Source organism: Manis pentadactyla, chromosome 1 (genome assembly GCF_030020395.1).
Source record: "Manis pentadactyla isolate mManPen7 chromosome 1, mManPen7.hap1, whole genome shotgun sequence".
Taxonomy (NCBI): Eukaryota; Metazoa; Chordata; class Mammalia; order Pholidota; family Manidae; genus Manis; species Manis pentadactyla.
Window position 1 is genome coordinate 201,789,502 of NC_080019.1, and position 21,187 is coordinate 201,810,688.

At 53.9% G+C, this 21,187-nt stretch overlaps 1 protein-coding gene across 2 annotated transcripts in view; it reads right to left on the bottom strand.

Annotated features, from left to right (window-relative positions):
• Positions 1-21,187, bottom strand: part of WNT7A (Wnt family member 7A) — a 61,592-nt gene that overhangs the window by 19,509 nt on the left and 20,896 nt on the right. For both annotated transcript variants that reach the window (XM_057506171.1, XM_036911487.2), the window contains exon 3: positions 20,326-20,597. In XM_057506171.1, coding sequence (XP_057362154.1) covers positions 20,326-20,597 — 272 coding nt within the window. The remainder of the gene's footprint in view (positions 1-20,325; positions 20,598-21,187) is intronic.

A 21,187-nucleotide genomic window follows, 5' to 3' on the forward strand; every position in this document is an offset into this window, starting at 1 on the left:
TCCTGCTGCTCCTCCTCCTCCTCCTCGTCCTGCTCCTCCTCCTCCTGCTCCTCCCGCTCCTCCTCCTCCTCCTCCCGCTCCTCCTCCTCCTCCTCGTCCTGCTGCTCCTCCTCCTCCTGCTGCTCCTCCTCCTCCTCCTCCTCCTCCTGCTGCTCCTCCCGCTCCTCCTCCTCCTCCCGCTCCTCCTACTCCTCCTCCTCCTCGTCCTGCTCCTCCTCCTCCTCCTGCTGCTCCTCCTCCTCCTCCTCCTCCTCCTCGTCCTGCTCCTCTTCCTCCTCCTCCTCCTCCTCGTCCTGCTCCTCCTCCTCCTCCTGCTGCTCCTCCTCCTCCTCCTCCTCCTCCTCCCGCTCCTGCTCCTCCTCCTCCTCCTCCTCGTCCTGCTCCTCCTCCTCCTGCTGTTCCTCCTCCTCCTCCTCCTCCTCCTCGTCCTGCTCCTCCTCCTCCTCCTGCTCCCCCTCCTGCTCCTCCTGCTCCTCCTCCTCCTCCTCCTGCTCCTCCTCCTCCTTGTCCCCCTCCCCTCCTGTATGTCAATCCATCATGAGCAGAAAGCTGCATTTCACTCAGCTGCAGCTGTATTCCTCTGGGCAACTCAGATGAAAGAGGGGAAAAGACAGCTTTTTTTTTTTTTTTGGTAAACATTTGGAGTATTTTCTTCTTGGTCACATTCTTTAAGTCCTATTGGATGCACTGACTTCAAGCAAGTATTCCTGCCTGCCTCGGGTGGGGATGATGGGGGAAAGCCGCGTTCCACAGAACCGGGACGGTGGAATGCAGCCAGCTTGGGCCTGACTGCAGGGGAGGTGCAGGGTCCAGCCAGGGCCTCAGGAACAGGAGTGTCAACCTGAACTGGAGAGAGAGGATTCCTGGTCTAGATTGGGACCTTCTGAAATTCAGGGTGGGCCAGGTTACAGCTGCTCAGACATCACCATGGCTCCCTGTTGTCCTGGGATTGAAGCCTAGAGTCCACTGCCTGGCTCTTAAGGCCTCCATGAACTGCCCAACTTTGGGGTCTTGTAGGGACCCACGTCTTGTAGACAAAACCCCCTTGCTTCTTAGACTTGATTCTTTCTAGGTCCCCATTTCCCCGACACACCTGCATGCCCCTGCATGCAGTCACACATACGTCCACACACCTGCACGTGCAGTACGCATGTGTGTCCTCCCCACGTGCATGACCCCAGCCCCCGCCCCCCACTGTCATGGGGGTGCTCACACTCACCTGCTCCCTCATTCCCAGTCACACATACTACCCCTGCACTCACACTCAACCCCCCTCACACCACCACACACTCTTCTCCCTGCGTGGCACATGCTCACATAGTCTTCGCTCACACAGCCACACCACATGCCCCTGAGGCTCGCACGTGTACACACACACCTGCCCACACGCAGCCCGCATGCAGTCACACACACATCCTGCAATGTGACGGGAGCCCGGATGGCAGAGGCCAGCAGATGGGATCCACAGCAGGGCCCTGGGCCAGGACACTGCTTGGCTCACCTGGGCCCTGGAGCTGCCACCGCCCCTTCAAAGGGCTGCTGTGGGCATTTACAAAAGAAACCCCCTTTTAGAAGTGGAAGGGACAAGCCCCAAGAGGGGCAGTGGCTGCTCATGGGTCAGCCTCTGACCCCGGCCCGACTCTCCCAGACGCACTCCAGCGGCTTCTGTCTCCTGCGCCGGAAGCAGCTGGATCTGAGGGCCAGGGGCTGCCTCCAGCTGGGTCTGCCCTAGAGATGGGGCTCGGGTGGGGAATGTGGACTGTGGCCTACAGTGGCGTGGTCAGGCGACCCAACTCCGGCAGGAGGGGCAGGGAGGCCCGCAGGAAGGAGGCAGAGCCTCCTGCCTTCTGGAGCATCAGCGAAATGGCCTAGGCGCTCATTCATTCCCTGGCTAGCTCATCTTTCCACCAGGTATTAATTTAATCTCTGCCCTGGGCTAGGCCCTGAGATTGGTGGCCAGTGGACAGAAAGAGCAAGCCCCCCGCTCTCTGGAAGCTTCTGCTCTGGGGAGGAAGGTGGCTGAACATCAAACTGTCACACAGGCAGGAGGCCAAGGCCACCCTCCTCCCATGGGGCCTCCAGAGGAAAGTGCAGATGTGTGCCCCTCACTGCGATCACACCCGACGCTTCCCCTCCCACAACCTGACCACAGAATGTTTTTAAGATGGTGGAGGAATCCGAATCCGATGGGGTGTGATATGGCATCAAGGGATCATTCATGTTGTACCTAGTAATAACAGTTTGTTATGTTTTTGTAAAATCTTATTGATTAGATACACACACACAGAAGAATCTGTGGGTGGAATAACACAATACCTGGAATTTCCCCTAAATTGTTCCAGTTTGGGGGCTCTTGGGTGGAGACTAAAATGAGGTTGATGGCTATGGCCAAATTTTGGGGTTGTGAAGTTGGGGGTTGGGTGGGTGGAGCTCATTATACTCTTCTTTCTCTACCTGCCCCCTAGTTGTCCCCTTCTACCTCTTTGACTCATCTCCTTTGTTCACTCCACTCCAGCCATAACAGGTTCCTTGCTGTTTCTCCAACACGCCACACATACTCCTGCCCCAGGGCCTTTGTACTTGCAGCCCTCTGCTTGGAACGCCTCTTCCCCAGTCTCGACACAGCATCCCCACTCATTTCCCTGGGGCCTTTCCAAGGACACGTTCCCTGACCCCTGTCCTCGTTCCTTTTGCTCCCTAATGTGTCAGATACCGATCTGACATAGCACACATTTTCTTTGTCTGGTTTCTCTTGCCTCTCACTAAAATGTAAACTGCCCAAGGGCAGGGACTTGATCTGTCTGCTCCCTGCATGTCCCTAGTACCTAGACTGGTGCCCAGAACATAGTTGGTGCTCAGTAAATACTTGCTGAGAGCAGTAACATTGGACCCTGATCAGAGTGAGTTGGTGGGGAAATGGCCCCCTGAGCTGAGAACAGGACATCGAGGAGGACTTGGCTGGACAGAAAGGAGGAAAGGGCAGGCCAGGCCCAGGGAGCAGCGTGGGCAAAGGCCAAGGGCAGAAGGGAGCAGGGAGCATCCAGCAAACAGGAAGGAGGCCAGTGGGTCACGCTAGGGGGCTGGCCCAGCCTCCTGATGAGACAGAGGACCTCTTGGCATTTGACAAGTTCCCTCCGGCAGCCACGTGGAGGACAGACCAGAAGCCTGAGCAGGTGCAAGAATTAAGATAGGGGCTCAGCACTGCAGAACCACAGGTGAAGGGCCAGGAAGCACACGGAAGCCAGAGGGCCACCTGCCATTTCCCAGAGGAAGGTCCCCATGTTCCCACTTTCACAGAGAAGCAACTATAAAGTGCCCAGCTGATGAGCACTGGGCCAGCACTGTGGCACCTGCTGACCTGTGTGGCCGCGGCCAGCCCCGTGGGGATTCAGAGCCAGAGGACCCGGGCACAGCTGGTGCCTGTGTCTGTCCAGACCCTCCTTCTCGCGGGACCCAGAGACCTGGGCTCTTTCTGGGACAGCCCTGAAGACAGCGTGGACTTCAAGTATGTGTGGTAGCTAACCACAAGGACAGTGCCACCGTCAGAGAAAGGTATCCACACAAAACTTGTGCATGAATGTCCACAGCAGCAGTAGTCACAGTAACCAAAAGGTAAAACAATCCATATGTCCATCAGCTGTTGAACGAATAACCCAAATGTGATCTGTCCATACAGGGGAACATTACTCAGCCATAAACAGGAAGGAAATACTGACACACATCACAACGTGGAGGAATCCCAAAACATGAAGGCCAGTGAAAGAAGCCAGACATAAATGATCCCATGTTGTATGATTGCATTTATATGAATGACCAGAATTGGCAAATCAATAAAAGACAGAAAGCAGATTAAAGATTGCCTGAGGCCAGGGGAGCAACAGCTAATAGGTATGTGGTTTCTTTTTGGGGTGATGAGAGTTCTAAAATTAATTGTGGAGATAGCTGCACAACTCTGTGAGTCCCCTCTGTGACCCTTACTTAATGCCAGGCGTTTCTGAACCACACTGAGCATGCCTGCCTCAGGGCCTCTGCAGCTGCTGTTCCCTCTGCTGACACCTTCCTCTGGTTCCTCACCCCTAGCTCTGCCCCTCAAAGCAACCTGAGCTGCTGCCCGGGGGTCCTCCCAAGCACTCAGGGCACTTGTCTCTCCCCTCCCCACCTAACTGTCGGCTCCAGAAATGCCTTGCCCTTGTCTGGATTGTTCAGGAAGCATCTAGAAGAGGCCTGCCTTGCAGGAGACGCTCAGCAAGTGTTTACTGAATTAATGGGTGAGTGAATGAATGAATCCGCCCTGGCTCAGGAGTCTGGATGGCCATTTCCTTCATCTCATTAGTATTAATAAGGCCCTGACTTAGTCCACACAAAATCAAGGTTGAAGCCCCAGGGAGGGGCTTTGGGACAAGGGAAAGGGGGTTGGATGTTCCAGAGCGTGGAGGAAGGACTCAGGAGCCAGGCCACGCCGGCCAAACACCCTCTGTACCCCCGGCCCTGACCCCAGTAAGGCCCTGCCTGGGCCACCAGGTCCCAGTGAAGCCCTCTGAGCCCCCATCACAGAACAGAAGCTCCTTTTGTGTTGGTGTCCAGGAGGGTGGGCTGGCCTGGCCCGAGGTCCCCTGCTGCCCCGCAACCAGCCCAGAGGACATGGGCGCACGGACACCTCCCCTGAGATATCACTTTTCCTGCCCCTGGTGGAGTCAGATTTTTTCCAGCCAGGCTACTGGGAAAAACACTCTGGGTTATCTCTATCCCCCCGGCAGTTTCCAGAGAGGTGGGGTGGGGCCTCACCCCCTCCCACCGGCAGAGGGGTGGTGAGGAATGACTGATTCCTCCCAGCTCTGAAGCTTTGAGGGTCTGTGACCCAGAGCTCCAAAGGACTTGGGGTGGTGTCTCGGTCCTGCCACAAAGGGCTGTGGGGCTTCTGATGCCCACACTCCTGGCCATCTCTGAGGCTCTGTCAGTGGCATGTGGGCTGGCCCCATGTGTCTGGAGGAGCACAGGTGGGCCTGGGAGGTCCTCTGAAACCATGTCATGCTGAAGGAACAGGGCCTCTTATATCAAAGAGGTTTCAGCGTCCTGCCTTGAGGTCCCTGCTCTGCCACCTCCTGGTTGGGCGGCCATGGGAATATCACGTACCGTCTCTGAGACTGGCTCTCCAACAAGAAAAACTGGGGTTAAGAACAACAACCATCTCAGGGCTGCTAACTGAGGCAGAGTGTGTGAGGTGCCTGCCACACGGGAGGGGCTAGAGGAGAGGGCTTCAAGGAGACCTGGTTGGGGCATGCAAATACTTGCAGGACTGTTCTCTGCAGAGGATACCCAGGGAGAAGCTGGCTCTTCCTAGTTGTCTTACTGAGGCATCTCCCAGCTGAGCGCCTGCAGGGATGGAGCGTGCTTCCCAGAGGGGGGTGAGTTCCCTGTCACCAGAGGTATTCAAGCCAGACTGAAATCTGTGCCCTGCAAGATGGGAGGCCACCAGCCGCCAGAGAGCTTGAACTGTAGCTAGTCTGAACTGAGATGTGCTGTAAGCATAAAGCAAATGCCAGATTTCAAAAACTTATTAGTGGGGGCAGGGTGGGGAATAGAATGGAAAGTATCTTGGTATTTTCCTGTTGATTGGTTACAGATGAAAATCACAATTTTTGGACATATTAGATCAAATGAAATATGTCATCAAATTTAACATCACTCTTTTCACCTTTTCAACGTGGCTACTAGAAAAATGTAAATTACGTATGTGGCTTGAATTTCTATTGGATGACGATGGCCAGAACCCTTGCCTCTCAGAGTGTGGCCCCAGGACCAGCAGCACGCTGTCCCCGGGAGCTCATCGGAAATGCAGGCTCTCAGGCCCCACCCCAGGGATCTAGGGAATCAGAAGCTGCATCTTCACACACTCCCCTCCCTAGGTGACTTGTGTGTATGTGTTAATTTGAGACCCCCTGTAGACACCTTGGCAGGAGGTCTGGGGACCCTCGCAGCAGAGGGGAGGGGGAACAAATGGCCTGAAGTCCAGCCCGCATTCTATGCAATACTAATGAACCTGGGCCTTTTCCCGGAGCCTCTCACTTGGTCCGTGAGTCCTTTAAACCCAGCTTTCTCGCCAGGAAACAAACGCAGACTCTCGGTAGAAAAGGGCGGCTTACCAAGGAACTGGGCTCCCTTAAAAATGAACAGTATAGCGCAAAGACGCCTTTGGCTGGCATCCTGTGACTTTTTAAAGACCAGGAGATCATCTCAGAAAACAACCGAGGCAAAAAACCAAACAACTTCACCCACTCCCCCTAAATTCCTCCTTCTTTTTCTCTCTGAAAACTGGGCCCACAGGCATTAAATAGCACTAAATATAGAAATGGTGAGCAAGTATATCACTCAGAGGTGCCACATGTTGCCCTGGGCCTGTTTCACGGTTGAGTTGTAAACCATTGAGAGCTGAGAACTGTAATTAAAATGCTGACAGCCTCCCAACTGTGAACAAGCCAGGAGCAACCGGGCTGGGAACCCAGGGGAGGGGGGTGGCGAGGGTGGTGCCTTTCCACCAGCAGAGTGGCCCAGGGTCAAGGTCTGATGTTGGGCTTTCCAAAGCACAGCAAACCCTAGGCTCCTCCTAGGGTCCATCTTCCCTGAGCCCCCACTCCCAAACACACCCATCCGTGCCCGCATCTCCGGCCTCCCTCGCCCTCGGTGAGAGATGTAGTGGCCTCTTGGCCTCAAGCTCTGGTACTTAGTTGCTCCTCTGTCTCCAGTTCTGTTCCCGTGTGTGGCTCACGTCCTCACTTCCAGTTCAGAGCCCAACTTCTCAGAGAGGCCTCTCCTGCCTACCTAATATGCCCCCCTCTATCATCTCTGCCCTCTCACCCTGCTCTATTTTTTCATCGTTTTGTTTATTCCTGACAGTAGATTCTACGTAGATTAGATTATTTGCCCATCCTCTGCTTTCTCTCTGGAATGTCAGCTCCATAAAGACAAATACTATCTAATCCCAGAGCCGAAAACAGTACCAGCCACATAAATATGGTGCTTAGTGAACATCTGCTGAATGAACGAATGTGTGGATTTCCATCCCTTTCTTTCAGCTGGTCTGGTGATCTCACTGGGAGAATGTGCAACTTGCCAGCAATGAGCTCAGCTTTTTACCCACCCATTCAGACAGCCACCATTCCAAATACCCATCTATGCACCCATCCATCCATTCATTCACCTGTCCGTCCATATAACCACTAATCCATCCATCCTTCCAAACACTATTAATCTGTCCACCTATCCATCCATCCTTCCAAATATCTATCCGTCCAACAATCTTTTCATATCTATTCTATGTCTGACCATCCACCCACCCACCCACCCAACCACGAAGCCATCTAAAGTGGTTGGACCTCTTGTCCTGGGGTCCCACCATCCCCCACACTCCCCTTTGCCAGATCTAGTTCATGCCATCATAAAGACATGCAGTAGTTCACCCTTTCCCTTTATTACAATGTAAGCCCCTCAGAATTGTGAATGCAGAAACTGTGTCTTATTTATCTCTGATTTCCAGTGCCTGACACACTGGCTGATAGTTAGTAGGTATCAGTGAACGTTTGCCAAGTAAATACATTTTTCTTTTCACCTTACTTATTTGTTCTGCATTTTTGCATAAACCGGGAGCTCCTTGATGGCAGAGACCTTTTTCAGTCATCTGCTATTCTTGCACCCGACACAAAGAATACACGCTATAAATATTTAATTATTGAGTAAGTGCATGAATGCACGAAAGAGAGGAACTATAGCAAGAGCATAGATTCTGGAGACAGACTGCCTGGATTCAGATCCTGGCTTTCTATTTATTAGCTGTGTGACCTTGGGTGAGTCAGCAAACCTCCCTGTGCCTCACTTGTAAAAAGCAGATAATAATAGTAGTTACCTCACTGGGTCTTATGAGAATTTTATGAGTTAATATATATGAAGCAGTTAGAATTCTGCCTGGAGTATGAAAAGGGCTACATAGCTGTTTAAAAATAAAATCTCTATTTAAAGCTGGCCCATAGGAACACATATAGAAGGCACAGACCCTTGAGTTTCAAAGGTGAGAAGGAAGCTCCTGTTTGAGCTGTGCTGTTCCCACAACAACCAGTAACTTCCCAGTCACATCAGGATCATTTGGCAACTACCAATGTCATGTCAGGTGGTCATAAGTGCTATGGAGAAGAAGAACACATGGAAGGAGGCAGGAAGTGGTGACGCAGATGCAAGGGCAATTGCAAATAGGGTGGCCAGGAAAGGCTTCCCTAAGAAGGTGATATTTGAACAAAGACGAGGAGGTGAGGGGGTAAATGTCTGGAGTATGAGCGTTCCAGGCAAAATCAGTAGCAGGTGCAAGGGCCCTGTGGTAGGGATGTACCCAGTGTGTGTGGGGAACAGTGTGGGCAGAACAGACTGAGCGAAGGGGAAGTGGAAGATGAGGTCAGAGGCTCACAGGACCCCTGTCATTCAGGGCCTTGTTGGACATTATAAAGACCTCAGCATCTGCTGAATGAGTTGGGAGCCATTGTGAGTTGTAAGCAGAGGGAGGATGATTTAACTTACACTTGAAAAGACTTTAGGGGGCCCAGGTGGAAGCGGGGGACCAGTTAGGAGGTTGTTGCATCACGTAAGGGAAGAGGTGATGGTAGCCTGGGCCCTGCAATCAGGGGTGCAGGTCGTTCAAACAGGAAAATTCTGGATAGATGGTGTAGATAGAACCAACATATTGAATGTGGGGTATGAAAGGAAGAGTCGAGAACAAGCCAAGGGCTTTGGCCTGGACACCTGGAAGGACAGCTGGTATTTCATGGGCTCGGGTGGGGATGAGGGCAGGGGCACGTTTGTGGGGTGAGATGAGCAGTGAGCTTAGGGACAGGGGGCTCCATGAGCCAGCAGACATCCCGGAGTGGGGAACGGGAGGCGGCTGGGTGCATGACGCTTGAGGTGTGGTGGGAGGCCTGGGCTGGAGGCTGGACTGGACAGCTTTGCCAGTCCTAGAATGTGGTGTTTACTGGGGTATCTGGGGCGTGGGGCTGCAAAGGAAAAGGGCTGGGCCCCCTCCCGAGGTGGCCACTCAGACCCCACTGAGACCCCCAGGTGGATGTCACCTGTCGTGGAGTGGGGGGACCAATGTGGCATTGCAATGACTTGGTCCTCTTTTAACCCTCTCTGTTCACTAAAATGACAAATCTCAGTGAGCTCTGGACACCTTCTTCCCAGTCCTTCCAGCATGCCACGTGGCTGGTATATGGGGAAAATGGAGTTTTAGAGCTGGAAAGATCCTTAGGAATAGAATATAGGCATGAGAACCTATGTGTGGATTTTACATTACTACCACCCTAAATCACAAATAACAATATTCACAATAGCAGCTACTGTTTTCTGAGGACTCACCAGGCAGGAGACCATGGGACTCCGCACGATGGCCATTATTTCATTCGATCAGGAGTACAAACTACTGCCTTTTTCCCAGCGAGAACACTGAGGCTCAGAGGAGGGCTGTCCGAGGCCACCAGCAGAGAAGTTTATTACAGCTCTTTCTGCAGCCATGTCATTCCCGTCTCCCAGTGCGCCTAACATCCCGCAGAGTCAGAGACACAGAGGCTGGGACAAGCCCTCACCAGCATTATTTGCAGCTCAGATACACTGCAGGGGACGACCCAAGGAAGACCCTCGGCCAGGCAAGGTGTCCTTCCTCAGGACTTAGCCACACCTGGATTTTTTTCCTTGAAGGACAAGGAGAAAGTGCCAGTTCCTCCACATCCCTGGGCCATGTCTCATTCCTCCCTCCCTCCAGGACCCCTCCCCTGCCTTCCCCCCACCGCTTGGCCCCCTCTCCCCTCATCCTGGCAGATTTGATAACACCCAGGAGCCCCGGTGCCCCTCCAGAGGACAAAGGCTGCAATTGTCTCTGGTGGTGACTTTTGACTTGGTCCCACCACGGTGTAACTGAGCCCCTCGCCGCGCTGCCCCTCCCCACCTCGGTTGGTTTCCAGTGAGTCCCCCGCACCAGCGAAGGCTCGGCAGCCATGCTGGGAATTCCTTCCCAATGCAAGCAGAGGGCCATGATCTGAGACCACTCCTGGGCTGGTGGGGGGCCTGGGAGTGGAAGCATAGGCTCCCTCCGCTGCCGGGACCTTTCCTGGACCCCTTAATGGCAACACCGTGGTCTGTACCCACGGCTGTTCTGACCCACCAGAACTTCTGTGATGATGTGGCTGTGGTGGCCACAGGCCACATGTGTCTCCCTAGCACTTGGAAAGGGCCCTGGGGAACTGAATGATTTATCTTCTTTATTTGTAATTAATTTACATTGAATAGCACAGCTTCAAGTACCCCATGTCCCTGAGAGCACCTGCTGTATGCCAGGCTCTGGGCTGGGCTGCCTGGAAGGACAAGGAGGGCTCGGCAGGGGTGAGGATGTGCCCCGACGGGCTGCCTTCACCAGACTGAGCAAGCCCAGGAGCTCTCTCAGAACAGGAGGCGCCCCAGCTCTCCGCACTGCCGAGGAGGGCCGACATGCAGATGCCTCCTCCGTGCAGCCAGGCTCCCTCCTGGCCCAGAGTGTCCTTTCCTGGGCAGACAGCCGTGGCCCACGGACTGTCCCAAGGCCACAGTGATGGGAGTGAGAGAGGACTCACAGCGCCTGAGTACTCTACGGTCCCCCAAATTCCAGATAACGGGGCCTTTTGGGGGCTGAGGACTGCAGCATCTCCAAGTTCCCCCAAACAGGATATGAGAATCGTAGGATCATATCTTTGAACCACAGTACATCAGAACTAGGGGTGGGGATAAACACATCCACTTCCAAGAACCCCTGGGGCTGGCAACACTTGAGTGGTTCAGGATTGAATCTGGAGCCAGATCTGCTAGGGTTCAGGTCGCAGGGCAGCACCTGCCAGCTGTGTGGTCTTGGGCAAGTTTCTTAACCTCTCTGTTTCTCCATTTCTCCATTTGTAAAATGGAGAAAACAGAGAATGCTCATAACCTCGTAGGACTGTTGTGGGGATTAAATTAATACATGCATCTCAAGTGCTAATATTAGAACTGTGTCTTTTTTCTCCCTGCCCTCTTGCTGATCTCACTTTCTGGTAGCATGTTCTTTCTGACCAGGGCTGAAACTTGCATCTTCCTTACATGCTTTTATTTCCTGAGTCCCAGTCCTGCTGCCATCCTCCACTGTACACCCTGCTCCCCAACCTTCAGTGACTAGGGCACAGTGACATGTCCCTGAGGCCCCCCCACCACCAAGCTTCTCCCTGGCCAGCGTGTCCAGCCGTCTCCTCCAGGTCTGCCCCAGGCTGCCTGTGTCCATCCCAGGCTAGGGTGGGGAGGTGGTCTCAGCAGCCCACCCAGAGCCAAGTGGCATGCCAAGACTAGGCTCCACGGAGCTGGGGGTGTGGGGCTGCCCTCTGTGGGAAGGGCTGCTCCTCCCCGCCCCAGCCCCATGCCCTGTGGCCTCCCTATCTCATCCCCTCCCTTCCAGGCCCTGTCCACTGCTATCAGTGCAGCATCGGTGGCCGACCTGGCTAGGCCCCGAGTGTGCTGTGTCACCTGAGAAAACCGAAAAACCTCAGCCCTGTGGGCCTCCTCCACCCAGCCCTGGGCTGGTTCCCCTCTGCCCACCCACAGCCCGCAGCTCCTGCTCCAGACCCCTCCTGGCTCCTTCCTCTGGGCCCGGGCACCCCGACTGGGTTGTCCCGGATGGACATCCCAGCCCCTCACCTGGGCAGCCGCAGGGAGCGGGAGGGAGGCGGAGCTGAGAGCCAGGCCCAGGGGACAGACCCTGCCCTCCCCTCTGGGCCTGTGTGGCCTTGGCAAGGGCCCTCTGTGTCTGCCGTCAGTTTCTCATCTATGAAATGGGCCCAAGGAGAGGAGAGTGTTCACTTCTAAAATAATTCTGTAGTTCTCAGCACCGTCCAGAGGCCACTGTTCCCCACAGGGCAGAGAGGCTGGGTAGGGCTGCCAGGGTGACGCGTAAGTGGGCAAAAAGATGAACTTTGACTTGAAACACACACTGTATAAAAAAGTTCATTCAAAACAGATCACAGAACCTTGAAGACATTGTACTAAGTGAAGTAAGCCAGTCACAAAAGGACACATACTGTGATTGCACTTCTGTGAGGTCCCCTGAGTCGTCACATTCATAGACAGAAAGTAGCGCTGGGGTTGCCGGGGGGGGGGCGGCAGAGTTTCCATCTGGGAAGATGAGAAAGTCCCAGAGGTGGATGGTGGGGAGGGCTGCACAGTGAGATGGATGTACTTAATACCTCTGAGCTGCACACCTAAGCATGGTTAGAATGGGTACGTTTTATGTCACATATATCTTACTACAATTAGAAATGAATTATTCAAAACAAATTTCAGATAGAACTAAACCTTTATTGATTTAAAATCAATCGGTTAAAAAATGAATCACAGACTTAAATGTAAAAGTAGAAAACTTAGAAAAAAACATAGGGAAAATCTTTGGGATCTAGGGCTCAGCAAAGTGTTCTTAGACAACACCAGAAACACCTTTCATAAAAAGGGAAAGTGATAAATTGGACTTTTTCAAATTTAAAAACTCTGTAGAAGACCCAATAAAGAGGATGAAAAGACACACCACAGACTGAGAAAAAAAATACTGGCAAACGTGTCTGACAAAAGACTAGAATCTAGAATATGTAAAGAAATCTCAAAAATTCAACGTTAAAAATATAAGCAGTCTAATTAGACAACGGACGTAAGCTGTGAAGAGATCTGTTCATATCCACTGAAGAGGATACACAGGTGGCAGGCAAGCACACAGAAGGATGTTCAACTTCAGTAGCTCTTTGAGAAATGCTAATTAAAACCACAGTGAGATATGACAAGCACCTGTCAAAATGGCGAAAATAAAGAACAATGACAACACCAAATGCTGGCGAGGATGCAGAGAAACTGGATCCCTTATACACTGCTGGTGGTGATGGAAATGGCACAGCCTGTCTAAATGAGTTTAACATTTTCTTACAAAGCTGAACCTACAACTCCATACGGACCAGCAATTGCACTCCTGGGCATTTATCCCAGAGAAAAGGAACCTTATGTTCACACCAAACCCTGTACATCAATGTTCGCTGCAGCTTTATTTGCAATTGCCTCAAACTGGAAACAACCCAAATGTCTTTAGAAAGGTAAATGGTTAAAGAAACTGTGGTACATCCACACCGCGAGCTACCACTCAGTAATAAGAAGGAATAAGCTATGGATAAACACAACTTGGATGAATCTGGAGGGGATTATACTGAGTGAAAAAACCAACCCCGGTAGATTACATGCTATATGATCCCACTGATAAAACATTCTTGAAATGATAAAATTATAGAAATGGAGAAAAGATTAGTGACTGCCAGAGATTAGGAGGGGGTAATGAAGGGAGGGAAGTACATATGGCTCTAAAAGGGTAGCCCAGGAAACCCTGTGATGGGAATGGTCTGTGTTGTGACTGTTTCAATATCAATATCCAGGTTGTGATATTGTACTATGGTTTTGCAAAGCTATTGGGGAAACCAGGTAAAGGATACACAAGATCTTTCTGTATTCTGACAACTGCATGTGAATCTACAATATCTCAATGTAAGAATTTAAATAAAAAATATGAGAAACTCAGTAAAATTTGAATTTGAGATAAACAATGAATAATTTTTTAGTACAAGTATGCCCCACACTTGTTCTAAATTTGGGATTCACTCATACTGAAAAATAATTTGTTTACCTCAAATGCAAATTTAACAGGGGAGTCACTGTATTTTATCTGGCACCCGACTCTAGGGAAGTTCCCCAAGGTAAGAGCAGATACTTGTCATTTTGTTCAATCACTCAACAAATAGTTCTTGAGCATCTCAGGCACTGTTCTAGGCACAGGGAATGCAGCTGTGACCTTACAGCATCCCTACCCCTGTGGTACTGACATTGTAGTGGGAGAACATAGGCAATAAAGACAGAGAGAGCTGTGCATATAAGATAATTTCACATGGTTAAGTGTTACACGGAAGATAAAACAGGGTAATGTACAGAAACAGCTGAGGTGGACATAAGGGAAGAAAGTCAGGAAGGGCCTTCCTGAGGAGACATCCAAGCAGAGACCTGAAGGAACAGAAGGAGCTAGTTATGTAAATATTCGAGGGAAGAGCATTGCAGACAAAGAAAACAGCATGTGCAAAGGCCCTGAGGCAGGAACAAGTTTGGCAGACTCCAGGAATGTGTGGCTGCAGACAAGGTTGGTGTCCAATGGTCCTAAAAAACCTGTGTTCTCTCCCTCCCCACATGTCAGACCTGGAGGACTATTCTGAGACCATAAAATCCCACCATGGAAGAGACTGAGGCCCCACAGGCATGAGATTTACCCAAGGCTGCCCCTGGTCCAAGTCCCTTAAATTCTGGCCGGAAGCCTTCCTGTCTGAGCAGGTGAGAGCCCACATGTGCAACCCGGATCTAGGGCGGGAATGGAGTGGCCTGAGGAGGCCCCCTCACAGCCTGGTTTGGGCAGCTGACTTCAGGCCAGGCAGAGCCTGGCTCCTCAGGCCCTCGACATGCCGCTGCTGACCACTCTATCTGGTCAAATATGCAAGTGGCCCTCAGGACAGCAGAGGAAAATAGCTGAGCAAGCCTTATCTGGGCCCCACCCTGGTGGCCAGAGTAGTGGGGGTACAGGTCGCTTGTGTCCCCTGACTCACAGGCCTGCCTGCACCCAGGGCAGGGTGGGAACCCAGCTCCCAGGAGCACCCAGACCAGACAGGGCAGGGCAGGAAGGGACAAGACCAGCACTCTCTGTGAGCAAGACGCCGGGCAGGGCCTGGGAGGTGACGTCTCACTCAGGTGGAATTCCATCCGCCTGAGCTCACCTCCCTGGGAGCAAGCGGCACATTCCAGCAGGGCCAGCCCCGTCCTGGCCGGGCCCCCATCCCCAGGGCCGCCTCCCTTGGGCTCAGTCACCACAATCCCAGGAAAGGGTTGCTGAGATCCCGCCCTCCCCCAAGGGCCCCAGAGCTCCCCCACCTTTGCTCTTACTGTACCTCAAGGTGCAATAGTGCCACGGAGGCCTCGGAGGCCAGGCCCCTAGCCCACATGACCACTCTTCGGCCTCCCACGCCCTCCTGCCCCAGGGCCTGCTCCCCTAGGGCTGTGCCTGGCTCTCCAGCTTTCCCCCCTGAGTGCTCCCTGGTGTCCCCTGACTCCCAGGCCTGCCTGCAGCCAGGGCAGGGTTGGGAGCCCAGCTCCAGGAGCACCCAGGAGTTGGGCAGTCCTGCCAGTGCCAGGGCTTCAGCCACTGCCGCCCACTGATGGCTGCTAGGAAGTGGCTCCAGCCAACACCTCTCCCCAGAATTGAGATCCAGGCACCAGTGGCCCCTGGGCACTCCCACCTGCTCCCCACAGGGTCTCCCACTCCCACGCCCAAAGGCTCCCCGGAGAATGATCACCCCCCGCTCCAGCTCCTGACCCCAGTGAGGGTGGCACCCACCCATCTACCCTAAATGCAACCCAAGGGGAATCCCGCCTCGTCTAAACAGCTGTCCCTCCCACCCATCCCAAGGCCCCTGCTGGGACTGGGCATCAGCCGCCGCCCGGCCGCCTTCACCCCGGCTCTCCACTCCATTCCAGAGGAGGCCAGGAAGCCGCCCACAGCACACCCCTGTGAAAGCCTCCTCAGGAACCTCCAGCGTAAGGGGAAGTCCCCACCTCGGCCTGGCGATCAAGGCCCCGTGTTTGGCCCAGCCCCCTCTGCAGCCTCACTACCCACTCCCCCTCTCCCCAGGCACATGGAGCCCTCCACCCCAACCATGTTATTTTAGGACTTCATGCTTTTGTATATGCTGTTACTTCTGCCTGAACTCCCCTGCTTCCCACCTGCCTGGCCCACCTGGAGGACTCCTACTTATCCTTCAAAACCCTGCAAAGGGGTCCCTTCCTCTTGTTCCTAGAGGTCTCCAGACTTCTCCAAGAGGAATCTACTCCCCCGTCTGAGCTCCTTTCTGCATCTTCTGTGTTGCCTATCCCTATGGTGTGTAGCCCTGAGTTGTAATTCTGGCCCATCTTCTCTGACTCTCACTAGACTGAGCATCTTGAAGGCAAGAAACATGGTTAGTTCATCCCCACTGCCCAAAAGGCTGGGAGGAAATCACTCAAAGCCACAGAGATTGTGCCACCCAAAGAGTTCAATCCAAACGCCTCTGGCACCTCTCTCCCTCCCGGCCGAAGGTCTCACAATCCCAAACCCCATCCGTGAGCCTAATATCCTACAGGCCCAATCTGAACTGTCTGTGGTTTCAATGCAAAATATTACGGTCCTAAAATTCCAAGAATTCTGAAGTCTCCTCCCCAAGAGAGCGGTTGGCACCCCCCACTTCCCTCTTCTCACCCGGCCATTCTGATTTGACCCTGTGGACCACACACTTGCAGGAGATAACTAAGGGCGCCTACAGCAGGGCCCCCACCTGCCCTGCCCACCGGCCCACGTCTGTAGGTGAGCTCCACCCGGGCTCAGGCCCGCAGTGCCGTTTATTCTCCCTTATGTGCCAGGTTAGAGTAGGCGGGCTGGGCTGCCCTGGACTCCCCTCCTCAGACCTGCCACCACCTTTGCCCCTCGGGACTCGCTCTTCCCTCCCCGACTCCCCCTGCCGCCTTTTCTCACGCATCAGCCGCCAACAAGCCCCAGAGCCTGTGATCGGGTCCAGTCTTGTCTCCTCGCGGGAGGAGCGAGTGAGCCAGTGATAAACACATCTGTGATCCTTTCCAAGATGCTCAGCCAGGTGCAGCCGCAGGCTGGCCCCTTTTCTCCTGCGGGTTCCCCACTTCTGCTCTGCATGGGACCCATGGGAGCCTGTTGTGGGGGGAGGTCCTGGAGTAGGACCCCATGCCTTTGAATAAGTGGCACACTGCAGGATCCCGGGGCATCTCCTGTGTGTGACGTCTCCTGGTCCTGACCAGCAGGTTGAGGCTCAGTCCCATTTGACAGATGGGGAAATTGAGGCCCCAAGAAGGGATGTGACCCAGAGCTGATATATACCGAGCCTCACTTACCCCAGGTTGTCCTTGCCCCTGACCATTTGGGTATGTGTCTGGGTCCTGGCTGAGTGGCATGGCACTGCCCTGGGTGCCCAAGAGCCAGTGGAGACCCTCTCTGGGCTTCCATTTGCTCCCCACAAAGGGGCCAGACTGAGTTGCTCAGGCCTTTGCCTGCGTATACCTGAATTCTGCCTCTTGACTCTGGAAAATATACAGTGCCTGGTTGAACTGCTGCTCCAGGAAGCCATCCTCAGGGGTCCTCCCGAGCTGGAGTTAGGTAGGTGGGGGAAACTTCAGCTGAGTTTCCCTGAACTAGGAGATCCATTCCTGCTTGGAAACATCAGGGTGGGCCTGGCCTGCACTCTCCCCAGACCCCATTCCTGAATCAGTTTCTATGATCTCTGTCCCTCTCCTGCTCCAGGACCATCGGTGGCTCCCCAGTGACCATAAGGCACATGGCTGTTTATCTTTCTTTATGTAGAATGCCTCTATGCCAGGCTCTGGTGCACAGCTGTGACTGAGACACACAGGGTCTCCTTCCTGTCAAGCTTATTGTCTAGGGAAGGGAGAAAGCCCCAGAACAAGGCACTGTCTGAGAGAAGGCTAGGAAGGAATGGAAAGGGGAGCGTCTCTAAGGAGGGGACGTCTGAGCAGTAATTTGAACTTGGAGAAGGCAGCCACAGGAAGATCGGAGGGGAGAATACAAAGCCGCCACTCCCTGGCCTGGCAGGTGACCTTGCAGGCTCCCGCCTGCTATTTCCCCCTGAGGGACCCACAGAACAGCCAGTGTGGACCGTGGACTGGGCCTTTGGCCAATACCTCCCCACGCCATATGTTGGTTGCCTTCACCTCTCCTCTCTGCCCAGCCAAACCTCACTCATCTGTTGGGGCCCACCTCCTCCAGGAAGCCCACCAAGGTTGGCTTTATGACCTCTGAAAGCTCCAGCATCTGCATTACCCAGGAGCTGCCCTCAACAGCACCCGCGACCCATCCCTGCTGGAGCTGTGTGACTTCACAAACTCTCTCCCACTCCATATGCACCAAACTTTCTCACCCTAGGCAAGGCGTTCTCTCCTTTCATTCTCCCACTGGTCCAACCAGCCACAGATGAGAAACAGGCTGGGAGGCCATTTGCTTTCCTTCGGTCTGCCTGCAGGGAGTTAGAGCTTCAAGAGGAGGAGGAGGGAACCTGTGATCTGTGACCTCAGCCCTGAGGAGTGATCTGAACCCAGAAACAGTGAGGAATGAGCAGCAGAGAACCCTGGAGGGCTGTGCTGGCCCAGGGCAGGCGCTCCCAGCCACCGGACCCCACAGGTATGGCCTTCCAGTTTACCTGAGGACCTCACGCTGGGGCAGGCCAGGTGAGCAGCTCTGCCTGTGTGACTCATGGAGCAACTGGGGAGGTTCTGACACACAGGATGTGGCCAGAGGCTCCAGAGGCGGAGGGAGGGGAGGTGCCCTCAGCAGGCCTTGCTCCCCAGCAAGATGTGCACGCTATCCCCACACCACTTACCAGACAGACTCCCTCCAGCATGACACATTGACACTTGCGTGCACAGCTTGTGATCACACTCGTCCTGTGCTGGGGACTGTGTGCCAGGCCTGGGGTGAGTGATCTGCTTGGCTCAGAGGACTCTCCTGCCAGCACCCCTTCCTTCTTGGGCAGGAATGAATGACAAGCCCGTGCTCTGACCACTGAGCCACCACTGCAGTGCGTGGTATGCAGAGAATGTCGGCTGGAGAGCCAGAAGCACTGGGTTCAAATTCTGACTTTGCCTGTTAGCTCTGGGAACGTCGGTACATGACTTAACGGTGCTGTGACTCAGTGTCTTCCCCGTGGACAGGGGATAATGATGATACCGTTCATAGGGGCACCTTGAGGACTGAGCAAGCTGACACAGCCAGAGCTAGAGACTGCCTGGCCCGTGGGTGTGCTCTAACAGAAGGGCCGCGCCACACTCATCTGCCACCCTAGTGGGTGGTTCGCGGCCCCCCAAGCTGATAGATGTATGTGTTTGAGCCTTTGGTGATCTTTCTTTAACACCTTTTCTGTATTTTTAAAGAGTTACTGGTGACTACTAGTTTTGAATGCCAACACTTACAAATGAAGTGAACACATGTATAATTCTGAGTCTGAAGTCAAGGGTCTGGCTGCCACGGGCCGTGGATAAGGACCCGTGGGTGGGGCCTGCGTTCCTTGGCCCAGCAGGCCCTGTGCCTGACTTCCCTTGTTCCTGTCACTCTTGTTCCTAACTGGCCCCTGCTAGGTACCGGCGTTTGCAGCCCAGTAGCACATGCACACGTGCTGTCACTGCAGTGGAACATCCCCCACCCAGGCAGCATAGAGCCCCCCTCCCTGATGCCCTGGCTCACAGACCTCCCTGTGGACCTCCCACCTGACTCAGAGCCTTTGATCTCCCAATACCTCCTGGGCCTGGGGGTTGCAGGGTGGGCGCCAAGCACTTTGGCCTTCTCAGGCAATTCCAGAACCCACTGCCAGCTGCAGGCCTCAGCCCTGGGCACTGCCTGAGCCAGGGAGCACTGACTCGGGTACCCTGAGATGCCTGGCCAAGCGGCTGTTGCCTGAATACTTCCCAGGATGGGGGTCTCACTCCTTTCACAGTATCTCAGTCTCTTTCTCAGTGGTGATGGCTTGCCCTCCTGCTGGCAGGACCCATGGTTGTTCACTGTGTACTCTGGGCCTGCAGACCCAACTGTTCCCTTGCTTCAGGACAACCAGCTCCACAGGATGGGGTGTCCAGCCTCCTTTATATTTCAAGCACCTCCACTAGAAACATCCTGGAACACCCCTGACTCTCTTCCAAACTCTGCCCAGAATTCAGGAGGATCTGAGGAAGAAATAAAGAAGGAATGGTCACCTCCTTTATTTCAAGTTCCAGATCTTGGTTAAGATGACCAAGGACGTGTTAGTGGCCCTGGCAACTGCTCCATAGGAATGACTTCTCTGGAACTCACTCAACCCAAGCCCATAATCAGAGTTTTATGGATGATTTTGGACCCAAGGATAAAAATTCCCATCCATCCTTCTTTCCATCTTGCTGAGTAGCATCCAATTGGCTTTAACAGAGACTCAGTTTTTCAACCTTTCCAACAACTGACCAGCTTCACAGCATACACAGATCCTGACCAACGCAAATCTGTGACAGTCAGGCAGAATGAGGCTAAGGGCAGAGCCCTGAGGCTCACTGCCAGATACCCAGCCCCAGCCATTAGGAAGAAGCTGTGCGGAGGCATCTCTGCAAAGGGCCGCCCGGCCCCCCTCCCTGGCTGCCTACCTTTCGGCCTGCCTCGTTATTGTGTAAGTTCATGAGAGTCCGGGCATTCTGCTTGATCTCCCGGGCATCCACAAAGACCTTGGCGAAGCCGATGCCGTAGCGGATGTCGGCAGAGCAGCCACCCCACTTCCAGCCCTCGTCCCGCTGGTACTGGCCTTGCTTCTCCTTGTCGCAGCCGCAGTCGCTCAGATTGCCCTGGGTGCAGGCGGCCGTGATGGCGTGGGCCACACCGGCAGCAATGATGGCATACGTGAAGGCAGCCTCCCGGCTCCCTGCAAGGAGAGCAGAAACACTGGGGTCAGGTTGAGGGGCAACCTGGGTGAGAAGGAATGCTGAGCTCCATGGGCAATGGCTCCACGAAGGTCGACTGAACGCATGTTCCTTACCTTCAGAAACGCTCCGTGTGGCGACAATGCCTGGACCCCCCATCATGCACACACCCACTCAGTCCCCAGTGCCTGATGCCCTTGGGGAGTGGACAGGGCCGCAGAGGAGAAAGGCATGTGGTCTGGGTGCCCAACCTCTGGACGGTCAGGTGAGGGGACCCCTCTGGCAGTTACCACCCAGTCCCCTCCACACTTGATGCGGCCGTATGAACTGTACACATTCAAACGCTCATGGCATCTGGTGACAAACTATAAAGAACATCGCTGGAACACCTGCAGTGTGGACAGGCCCTGGGGCCAGGGGGCGGGGGCTTAAACTCCAGGAACATCAATCTCTGGCTCTCTGACTTCCAGCCAGGCTCCTCCCTGTGTCTCAGTCTCCTCAGCTATGAAATGGGGACATAGGCATAGCATCTGTCTCATAGCGATGACAGAAAACTGTTAGAGCTTATCCGTGTAAAGCTCTCAGCTCCTTG